General features: G+C 45.5%; 1 protein-coding gene across 2 annotated transcripts; it reads left to right on the forward strand.

The window, feature by feature from the left end:
• Nucleotides 1-785: 785 nt before the first annotated feature.
• On the forward strand, nucleotides 786-7980 carry SET (SET nuclear proto-oncogene). 2 transcript variants are annotated; one of them, XM_089913844.1, is made up of 8 exons: nucleotides 786-951; nucleotides 2838-2895; nucleotides 3557-3699; nucleotides 4038-4141; nucleotides 4239-4352; nucleotides 5187-5357; nucleotides 5457-5603; nucleotides 7072-7980. In XM_089913844.1, exons 1-8 carry the CDS (start codon nucleotides 801-803, stop codon nucleotides 7093-7095), a joined length of 912 nt encoding a protein of 303 aa, XP_089769970.1. In that variant the 5' UTR covers nucleotides 786-800; the 3' UTR covers nucleotides 7096-7980. The 2 variants fall into 2 exon arrangements, with proteins under 2 accessions (XP_089769970.1, XP_022434266.1); XM_022578558.3 differs by lacking the exon at nucleotides 786-951 and adding an exon at nucleotides 958-1306.
• The last annotated feature ends 3381 nt before the right edge of the window (nucleotides 7981-11361 follow it).

Genomic DNA, 11361 nt, shown 5'->3' on the forward strand with positions numbered 1-11361 from the left:
AGTTGCTGGGAGTGGCGCTTAGCACTCTGTACGGATTCTTGCAAGCTCCTTGAATTAGGCACTGAATTGGGTCAAAAGCACCCGCGAATGAATGTGGCACCTCCTTGCCTTCAGAGGACTTCCACTTTAGCGTGGCCCTGCTTAAACATCACCACTTAACACAACGTTCCGTTTGTCAGCCTTTCTTGAATTTTGTAATTTCATAACAAATAGGCCCACAGAGGGAAAATGACTTGCCCAAGTGCACACAGCCTGCTGGGCAGAGCTTGGACTAAGAGGCAGGAAAAGCCCCTCCCTGTGAATGGCCTGGGCAGCTTCGGGCTTTGCAAACAAGCCTGACTCCGAAGGCAGCTTCCCTCTCTGGGAAATAGGATGGAGGTGGCGCCTTCCTTCCCCCACGAGGGGCGCCCCAGTAGTGTCCCAGAGTGCAGAACCCGGGGTGGATATATATCTGGGCTCCAGTGCTCTGAAGGCAGGCTACTACGAGGCCTGCGCTTTCGGGGGACTGCAGACACCCCTCTCCCCCGCGCCACCCGGCAGACAGGGGAAGCCGCTCCGCCACCACGTGACGCACCCGCCTGGGAGCCTGCGCGCAGCCTGGCGAGGCCCCGCCCCTCGGGCCGCCGCGCGCCCGTAGCGCGCAAAAGTCCCGGGTCGGGCTGGAGAAGGGGAAAGCGGGGGAGGGGAGCGCGGCGCGGGGGGCAGTCCCCGTACGTCGCGGCGTTCCTTCCTCCCGCCTCTTCGCCAGGCCCTGTGTCTCCTCGCCGCGGCTCCGCCCGCTGGTCCTGGCGCCCTAGCCTATGGTGAGGCGGCGCGAGCCTCTCTGGCCGGAGGCGGGGCGTGCGCGCGGGGCCTGGCGCGCCTGCGCCCTGCCGCCCGCCCCTCGCCGTGAGGAGGAGGTGGAGGAGGAGGCGGCTCGGGGAGATCGAGCAGCTAGCTGGAGCGCGGAGCGTGAGTGAGGGAGCAGAGCAGCCTGCCCGCCCGCCGCCGCCTCCCCTCCGTAAGCAGGAGCCCGGGCCGGGGCCCGGCACGCAACCCCAGCCCCTCCCTTGTCGTCAGGCCGCGAGGGCAGAGCGCGCGAGCCAGGGGGAGGGAAAGCGAGCGAGCGCCGGGAGGAGGCGACCGGACCGAGCGAGCGCCCGCGCGTGTGGCGTGAGGGGAAGCCGCTGCCCGCCCCCTTCGCCTTCCCTTCTCTCCCCCTCCCCGCTCCCCCCCCGACCGCGGAGCAGCACCATGTCGGCGCCGGCGGCCAAAGTCAGTAAAAAGGAGCTCAACTCCAACCACGACGGGGCCGACGAGACCTCAGGTGAGGAGCAGGCGAGGCGGGGGCCGGCCCGCGCCGCCATCTTCGCCACCCGCCCGGCCGCAGGCCGCCGGCGGGGCTCGGGGCGCGCGGGGGGCGCCGGGCGGACGGGTCGGCGCGCGCCTCGGCGCCCTTTTTTGTGCGCGCCGGGCCGGGGCCGGGTGGCGCCGCGGCGGCGGACGGCGCTGCGAGGCGGGGGCGCTGCGGCCTGCTCGGCGCGGGCGGAGGAGACCCCCCCTTCCTCTCCCCCCTCCCTCGCTCTCCTCCCCCTCCCTCCCTCCCGAGAAGCCTCTCTTTATTGTGCTCCGCCATGATGCCTCGCTCCCATCAGCCGCCGTCGCCGCCACATGGTGCGGCCGGACGCGGCCCCGCGCCCGGGCCTCCGCGCGGCTCCCCCTTCGCGCCCGGCCCGCGGGCGGCGCCCCCACACTCCCACCCGGAGGCCGGCCCCGGCGCGGTCCTCTGCCTCGAGCTGGGGCGGGGTGGGGGCGCGGGGAAGCACGCGGCCGCGTCGCGGCCCGGGCTGCTCGGAGGATGCTCTGGCTGGCCCCGGGCAGCCCCCACGTGGGGTGGCCACCTCGTCGCGGCAGCGCGCTGAGAAACCTGGCGCGGCGACCGGGGCGTCGGAGGGTCTTTACAATCGCTCGGAGCAAACCTACTGGGCTTTTCCGTAAAGGCTTTCTCGGCAGGGGGGCTGCACCACCCGGGCTGGTTGCCGGAAATGAACCGCGCGATCTGGCCCCTTCACGCCCCCTTAGCTTTGTAGGTTTTGTGGTCTTTACCGGACAAAAGGGTACCTTTGCCGTAGCACACCCCCTTTTCCTCCTCTCCGTTCTTTGGCCCATAGTTTCTGACTGCATGCTTGCTCCCTGTAAGTGTGCTCCAAAGTCGTGCGGGGCCGCCTCTGAGATCAGCCCGCCTGAAATTGGGTTGGAGGGGCGAGAAAGGTCGGATTCGAATCCGGGGGTTCATATTCTTAGAAGGTAAAGTCCAGTGTTTACGGTGGTGAGGTAGTTCCCAGGGCCTTCCCTGTCTTTGTAGGCGTGTCTGCTGTCTTAATAGTAATCAATACTGAGCAATATTTTCAACTTCGTGTAAAAGGGGGTTTCACCATGGAGATAGGTGGTGTCCTAATTTTTGTTATTGTCATGGGTTAGTTTCCGTATTCTAGTTAATAGCTGGTGCTACTCTGTTGCAGGCTTATAATGTAATTTTTTAAAGAGAACTTAAGGATTTCTGAATAGCGTTTATTATCTCATTATAGAAACTTTAATTGGTCTTGTAATAGAACTCGTAAAAGCGTTACAGTCAAACATTTTGACTAGTCTAACAGCATGATTTGTGAATAGTCTTAATTGAAAAGTAATTTGTCAACTATACACATGAACACGTGGAAAGCATGCCTTGTAGTAGTAGGCAAGTTTTTTTTTTAAACAGCTTTGATATAACATCACAGACTGTTAACATCAGGAAGGAAAAGCAGTTAAATTTATTTTCAAATTAGTATTGAGTCTCATGCACCTTTTTCTTGCAGAAAAAGAACAGCAAGAAGCAATTGAACATATTGATGAAGTACAAAATGAAATAGACAGGTGAAGTTTTTCTCAATTTGCTTTGAAGTTTTCTGACATGCATCTTATGGTTTGGTAAATATTGAAACTATGGCCAAATACGTCTGTATCTACTGGCCAAGTGGAGATGATTATAACTTAGTTGGAAATACCAATATGAGGATTCAGTGTTATTTTCCTGTGAAACATTTTCCAGTCACCAAAAAGTTTCTGATTAAAATACATTGACCTTGTAAAGACAGGGTTTGCTTTCGTAGCCTACAAGTTGTCTGAGTTGCGTTGTGTGCACTTGTGATAGTTTAGTATTATGGCATCATTGTTGCTCTGACTTGCCTTATAACTTTGTTACTTCGTTGGCAGCTTTTTTTTTTCTTCTTGATCTGCCTGAGGGAAACAATCGAAGTTGGCCTGGTAACAGAGTAGATAGATATACAAAGTTACCAAAATGCTGTTTGGGCACCGTCAGGACTGTCAATTGTCCAGTGCCTATTGGTAAAGCTGATCAAATGGCCATCTCAATTTTGACTTGGGTCTCTGGCTACAAAAATCTAGGTGATTTGGTTTTTATAAATGCATACTTTGCATTGTTCTAAAGCTAATAAGAGTAAATATTCTGTAATCTCAGCAATTTTTGTATTTGTTAAGTACCGTCCTCATCAACATGTCTTTTCATTTGCTTCAGACTTAACGAACAAGCCAGTGAGGAGATTTTGAAAGTAGAACAGAAATATAACAAACTCCGCCAACCGTTTTTTCAGAAGAGGTCGGAATTGATCGCCAAAATCCCAAATTTTTGGGTAACAACATTTGTTAACCATCCACAAGGTATGTTGCGGCAAAGCATTATTAGAGGGTGTGGGATGTCCACTTGTTAGAGAGTGGAGGGACCTTGGTTGAGGACCTGGTCCACCATGTTGATTACATGCAGAGGTTGAAACGGGGAGAGGCTTGCAATTCATGCTTTCTATTTAGAAGAGATCCTATTCTATTTGGGATTCTGTTTAATTACTTGATTAAAAGAAAGTGACAGCTCTGACACTGAGCCATTTGGTTTTCAGTTTATAATGGATTTATGAAACCAAATTCGGGAAATTGTAAAAGGGATTGCTTGAGTTGTTTGTTAATGTTTGTTTAATAATCATTTGGCCTATTTACTGATCTAGTGTCTGCACTGCTTGGGGAGGAGGATGAAGAGGCGCTGCATTATTTGACAAGAGTTGAAGTGACAGAATTTGAAGATATTAAATCAGGTTACAGAATAGATTTTGTAAGTATCAGTAACTTGTTTGTCACTATGGAAATCAACTTGAGGATTGGTTAGAAGGGCTGTTTTGTATTGATTTCTAATTCTCTGTTTATTGTAGTATTTTGATGAAAACCCTTACTTTGAAAATAAAGTTCTCTCCAAAGAATTTCATCTGAATGAGAGTGGTGATCCATCTTCAAAGTCCACTGAAATCAAATGGAAATCCGGAAAGGTATTTGAGGGATTGTTGGGCATTGATATTTTCTCTAGTTTGATCTAGTTGAACTATTTAATTAAATATTTGGTGTTTTTGTGATGTGTTAAATGCAGATCCTTAAAATATAAAAATGTCTATTTCGTTAAAGCCAAATACAGTAGCTTGTGGTCTTATAAATTATAGAGCAAGTTTTTGTTGAGGTGGACTAAATCATTTTGGTTTCTACATTGGTAACGTGTGGTTTCCCAAAACCTATTTCTGTCTGCGTTGGGTCTTCGTTGCTGCGCACGGGCTTTCTCTAGTTGAGGCAAGTGGGGGCTACTCTTCGTTGCGCTGCGCGGGCTTCTCATTGTGGTGGCTTCTCTTGTTGCAGAGCGCGGGTTCAGTAGTTTTGGCGTGTGGGCTTAGTTGCTCCGCAGCCTGTGGGATCTTCCCGGCCCCGGGCTCGAACCCGTGTCCCCTGCATTGGCAGGCGGATTCTTAACCACTGTGCCACCAGGGAAGCCCTCTCTGTGTTTAAGTAGTAAATATATTTTAAATTATACTGTGTTTAAGATACTGGTTGTTGAAGTGGAACTAATTTTGTTTTAAAAAAAAGCCAAGTCTAGATGGTAACTTTCAAGAAAAGCTTGATATACAAATTTGACGGCGTTCTTTGTAGACCTAAAATTCTTGGGCTTCTCTTTCTCTTTATTAGCTGTACTTTTTGTAACTTTTTTTAGATAAGAATAATAGTGTAGATCATGTAACATCCACTTTTTGCTCTGCTTTTGGGTTAAAACTTTCTTTAAATTATAGGTATTTAAGGTGTAGTGAGCCTGTGTCAAAAGTTCTTCCATCTTCATTTAGGATTTGACAAAACGTTCAAGTCAAACTCAGAATAAAGCCAGCAGGAAGAGACAGCATGAGGAACCAGAAAGCTTCTTCACCTGGTTTACTGATCATTCTGATGCAGGTGCAGATGAGTTAGGAGAGGTCATCAAAGATGATATTTGGCCAAATCCATTACAGTACTACTTGGTGAGTTGAGAGTGTTCTTTTCAAGGTTGCACTTGTTTCATTTGTTTGGAAATGAGTTCTTGAGGTGACTCTTGGTTGTGTGGGTGTGTTTTTCCCTAGGTTCCAGACATGGATGACGAGGAAGGGGAAGGAGAAGAAGAAGACGATGATGATGAAGAGGAAGAAGGACTGGAAGATATTGATGAAGAAGGGGATGAGGATGAAGGTGAAGAAGATGAAGATGATGATGAGGGGGAGGAAGGAGAGGTAAAAAGATTTGGTTAAATCCAAAAAGAAAATCGTCAAAGAATTCACCATGTTACTTTGGAGATTATTTATCTTGTATAGTGGAACTGACTCAACAAATTGTGGGAAAACTTGTAGAAAAGATAGGCTGTTTTGTCCAAGGTTGAAAATTTTGATAAGCTCATTGTATCAGTGATTCAATTAGTTCTGCTTTTGTGGTTAGCACTTATAACTGTTCAATTATGTCATTCCCTAGCCAGTACTTAATGAAAGGGCTGTGGACAGTGCAGCTGCTCAAATTCTGAGAAATCTCCCAAATAACAAAAATACATATGTTTTGGACAAACTATAAAATTCTTACAATCATATTGGGATAGAGTGAGTTTTGGTTTGTATTACTTGGTCTGAAAGATGTCTGATTTGGTTACTTCTGAAAAGTTAATTTGTCTGAAACGTCACTGGGTCTTTTAATCAAGAATCAGATTGGGATGCAGATTGGGGAGCTCCCTGGTGGTCCAGTGGTTAGGACTCGGGTGCTTTCCCTGCTGAGTCCCAGCTCCTGTCCCTGGTCGGGGAACTAAAATCTGTAAGCTGCGTTGCCCTGGGGAAAAAAAAAAAAGAATTGATGAAGACTGATGTATAGTTTGTTTGTTTTTGTGTGGTTTTTTTTTTTTTTTTGGCAGTGTGTGGGCCTCTCACTGTTGTGGCCTCTCCCGTTGCGGAGCACAGGCTCCGGACGCGCAGGCTCAGCGGCCATGGCTCACGGGCCCAGCCGCTCTGTGGCATGTGGGATCTTCCCAGACTGGGCCTCCCCTGCATCGGCAGGCGGACTCTCAACCACTGCGCCACCAGGGAAGCCCTGATGTATAGTTTGACCTTCGTATCTGTGGGTTCCCATTCTTCAAATTCAACCAACAGATTTTTTTTTTTAAATTCCAGAAAGTTCCAAAAAGCAGAATTTGAATTTGCCAAGTGCTGGCGACTATTTACATTGTATTCACAACTATTTACATTGTATTGGTTATTATAAGTAATCTGAGACAATTTTAAAAGTATATGGGAGGATGTGGGTAGGTTGCATGCAAGTACTGTGCTATTTTATTTAAGGGACTTGGGCATCCTGAGGATTTTTTTAAATTTTTAAAAATTTATATGTCTTTATCTATTTATTGGCCATGCTGAGCGGCATGCGGGATCTTAGTGCCCCCGCTGGGGATCAAACCTGTACTCCCTACAGTGGGCATGGAGTCTTAACCACTGGACTGCCAGGGAAGTCGTCATCGTCCCCCCCACCCCCCGAGGATTTTTGTATGTGGAGAGGGTTCTGAACCATCCTTCGCACATACCAAGGGACCACGGTAGAGGTTCCTAAAATTAATTTCCCTTGGCATGTCATGTTCTATGGAGTCCATCATGGTCCATATGAATACTGGGGACTGGCCTTAGAATTAACCCTAAAGATTAACTGCCTGCTTTTTTTTTCTTACAGGAAGATGAAGGAGAAGATGACTAATGGAACACTGATGGATTCCAACCTTCCTTTTTTAATTTTCTCCAGTCCCTGGGAGCAAGTTGCAGTCTTTTTTTTTTTTTTTTTTTTTTTTTTCTCCTTCTCCTCTTGTGCTCAGTTGCCCTGTTTTTGAGGTCTCTTTTCTCCTTTATACCATGGCTCACAACTTATTTTGGGGGGAAATACCTTGAGCAGAATTCAGTGGGAAAAGAATCTCTACCCCTTTCTGTTCCGAATTCATTTTTATCCCTTCCTGTCTCAACAAAAACTTTATGGAATCAACACCATCATGCTCTGTGGGAAAAAAGAAAAACCTTCTGCTCCCTTAGCTCTGCTGGAAGCTGGAGGGTGCTAGGCCCCTGTGTAGTAGTGCATAGAATTCTAGCTTTTTTCCTCCTTTCTCTGTATATTGGGCTCAGAGATTACACTGTGTCTCTATGTGAATATGGACAGTTAGCATTTACCAACATGTATCTGTCTACTTTCTCTTGTTTAAAAAAAGAAAAAAAAAACTTAAAAAAATGGGGTTATAGAAGGTCAGCAAAGGGTGGGTTTGAGATGTTTGGGTGGGTTAAGTGGGCATTTTGACAACATGGCTTCTCCTTTGGCATGTTTAATTGTGATGTTTAACGGACATCCTTGCAGTTTAAGATGACACTTTTAAAATAAAATTCTCTCCTAATGATGACTTGAGCCCTGCCACTCGATGGGAGAATCAGCAGAACCTGTAGGATCTTATTTGCAATTGACATTCTCTATTGTAATTTTGTTCCTGTTTATTTTTAAATTTTTCTTTTTGTTTCACTGGAAAGGAAAGATGATGCTCAGTTTTAAACGTTAAAAGTGTACAAGTTGCTTTGTTACAATAAAACTAAATGTGTACACAAAGGATTTGATGCTTTTCTCTCAGAACAGATATACTTAATATGACTTTGCAAGTTTGACTTGTATAATGTTACTGTCAAACTTTGTCACCTTAACTTCGTATTTTTTGATATGCACTTTGCAGGATGACCTCAGGGCTATGTTGATTGAGTAAAGGGATTTGAATCAATGTATTAATGTCTCCATAGCTGGGAACCCATATGGGTACAATTTGACATCAGTTTCTGAAATTTTTCACATCATTTGGGATATCAGATTGCTGAAAACTCAGTTCTGAATATGTTGTACCCTTGATTTGTATCTCAAATTGGCATTTCAAAATATGGGCTTTTATTTACCTGGATATAATAGTGCCTGCCACCACCATCAGACAGACCTGGTGCTCTACTGCCGAGTTAATACACAGGACGATTGTTGGCATGTCTTCACCGGCACTGTAAAACGTGGCCGAGAAGACAGGCTTTCAGAGTAAGAAGTCCGTATTGGTGGTAAGAAACTCAGGTTAGGAGTACTTTTGTCTCAAAGTACCAGCTCTTTTAGCATATAGCTCTCAAATGAGACCTGTCTGTGTGAATCTGGGGGAGATGATGGACTCTGCTCTGTCTGCTAAATGCCATTGTGCATAAATCACATTTTGAGAAGCTACCTAAATGCATAAGCTTTTTAATGCTGTAAAGTATAGTAGCTAAAGTTAAATGCCACTTAGCTTTTTCAGAGATGAATTAATGGACCGCCTGGTCAAATTCAAAGCTTTTTGATGTATAAAAACTTTATAAATGGAACTATTCCATCAGTAGGCAAAGTGTAACGAAAACCTGTCTAGATGGATAGTATGTAATTTCTGCACAGGTCTCTGTAGCAAATACATCACTGTATACTGGTCAGGAATCTTGCTCCAATAAAGGAACATAAAGATTTTTTTGGCTGGGGTCATTCTCCTTGTTTTACAGAGAAATGTTAGTACTTGCTTTTGAATTTAGATGATAAGCTAGTTTTTGCTTTGTGTTTGTTTTTTGGCCTTGTTACTTCCGTTCGTAGTGACTGGGAAATGGGGAGAGCTGTGCTTCAGATCATAGGTACGTCTATGTGGAAAGGTATGTTTGGAAGTCATAGACAAATTACTGTTACTTGGAATGTAGTAGATTCGTGAGGGGATTCTGTATTTTGATTTTGAAGTCAGCATTTAAGGGACTTTTCACTATGGAAAAAAAAGTCACTTGAAGTAATACTCAAGAAGTAATCCTGTGATTTTTGTTTCACAGAGTGACAGCTTACCAAAACTGGTTTTTAATGTGCCGGTGAGGTCATGGCACTGTTAGGTTATTTAATCAAACTACAATGTTTATTTTGGGGAATGTGGTCAAAAGATAGGAGCCCCTAAAGGTAATTTCTTCCCAGTTATTGAGACAACCCTTTAGCTTCCGCTGTGGCCGTAAATCTGAAGGAGTGCTAGGCTGTGAGAAGGCAGAAGGGGCAAACTTAGTGTACTGGAAGATGGCTACAAAGTAGTGTGCTTTGTTTGCAACTGCAAGAGTTCTTGGGCTGGCTCTTAGGCAAGTATGTTTTGGGAAGTGCCAGGTGAATGGCTCAAAGCGCCTTTGGTACAAGGACGTCTAAAAAGAAAAGAGCAAATAGTGGCTGTGTAGCTCATTTCTCTTGGGACATCCTCTTCCAAAGCTGTGCCATACTCTGCTTACAAGGGGAACTTAACTGCATGAATTGGGGCAGAGAGGACAGTAGCTTGTAATGTGTCTTTACATTTAATTTAAAAACTTGTACGGAATGCTCTGCAATTGAGGTTGTGTCTCCAGTGATGTACTGATATTTTTAAGACTTTAGTCTGTGCTCTCTGACCTCCATGACAGGCCCTTACTATTTCAACCAATGCTGGCTCTATAAAGTGTAGAGTTTAAATGTCAGTGGAGTACCTCAATGTCTTGTTGGGCTGACAGATTGGCTTGGCATCTGGCCTGCTTCACCTGTGTTAGCTGTTTGGGTGCTGAAAAGTAGGAGTCTTTTACTTGATGGATTCTTGGGAGTTTGGGGGCTTCAGAGGACTGTATAATTGTGTTTGTGTATTAATTTGGTAATCTTTATCATTACTGCTTTATAACACAACTGGTTTCATGGTTTCACTTGGTCCCATGAACACAAATTTGGTTTTTTTGCCTTTTTTGTTATATTTTGCTATAAACCCTTTCTGGCTATTGTCAGAATGGGATTCTATTGCAAAAAATGAAGACTTTCAGGATTTCATTTAATGAAGACTTACAAGTTTTATTTTTAATGGGTCTGAGGGGACGGACTGCAGTTTTGTGATGAGAACAAGAACAGGGAGGACTTTTAAAGTGGAGGGTGTGTTACAACTTGATTAGTTAGTAACATTGCATACTCAGATACTACCCAAGGGAGGCAAATCTAAATGTAGATGGATTGATGTCTGCAGTACCAGGAAGGAAAAAAAAAGTATAGAAAGGGGTAAATGTTTCTTTATGTAGCCTGCTGGGACAGTTCCTTTCAGGTTGATATTACACAACTTTAATAGCTCGTTAGCCAGAGTTCGTTTGGGCTATTCACTACCCACTGGGTGTTAAATGTGAACTTCAGTTTTCCTAAGAATTACAATTTTATGAAGCACCATCACCATCAGACATGTAAGATGCAGCTATCTTGTCAGACTCATCCATCAGCCCAGGGCTATAGGTTTGTCCAGCCTGGGGTTCATTAGGAAAGGTGGATGTATTCTATTTCTGAACCCCTTTCCCTCAGTGGCCACTGAGACAGTGAAACACTTCACAGCAAAGTTAAAAATCATTGTTCTTCCACATAATTCAGCTTTCTGACTGGAGGATTGGATAAATGAGCCTCAAGATGGGAACTAGATACCCTCCTGAAAGGCAGAGCTTTGCTCGTTTGATGTTTTTTTTCTGAAACCCATGACCTACAGTCAGAAGCTGGTAGTCTTTTTACCTCTCAGTTATTTGTTAACATTCAGCTAAGGGCACTTCGATAACCCCCACTTAAAGGAGCCTACCATGTGCCTGGCTAGCTTGCTTACTAGCTGTTAAATGTCTAACCTTCAATAATTCTGATTTGTATATATATATGTAAAAGTGTTGCACTTGGCTCTGATTATGAAGTCGGCATGTCCCCCAGTGAACCAAGTCTCCTTAGCATATGTTCATGTCACTTGGTTGATTTCCCATTGCAGGACAATCCCAGGATTGCCCATGTTTTGCCGATTTCACTTTCCAGTCCACTGTGAAGGAGGTGATAGAGCAAAGTGGAACTGACATGGTTTCCTCCTATAAAAGCACTGGAGGGCACCTCTTCCAAGTCAGCAAATAAGCCACCTTCAGTATTTGAGCCTTACTCACTTCCGGC

This window comes from Delphinapterus leucas, chromosome 6 (genome assembly GCF_059928025.1).
Source record: "Delphinapterus leucas isolate spDelLeu-1000000601 "Yukka" chromosome 6, BTC_Dleu_Yukka2, whole genome shotgun sequence".
In the NCBI taxonomy this organism is placed as follows: domain Eukaryota; kingdom Metazoa; phylum Chordata; class Mammalia; order Artiodactyla; family Monodontidae; genus Delphinapterus; species Delphinapterus leucas.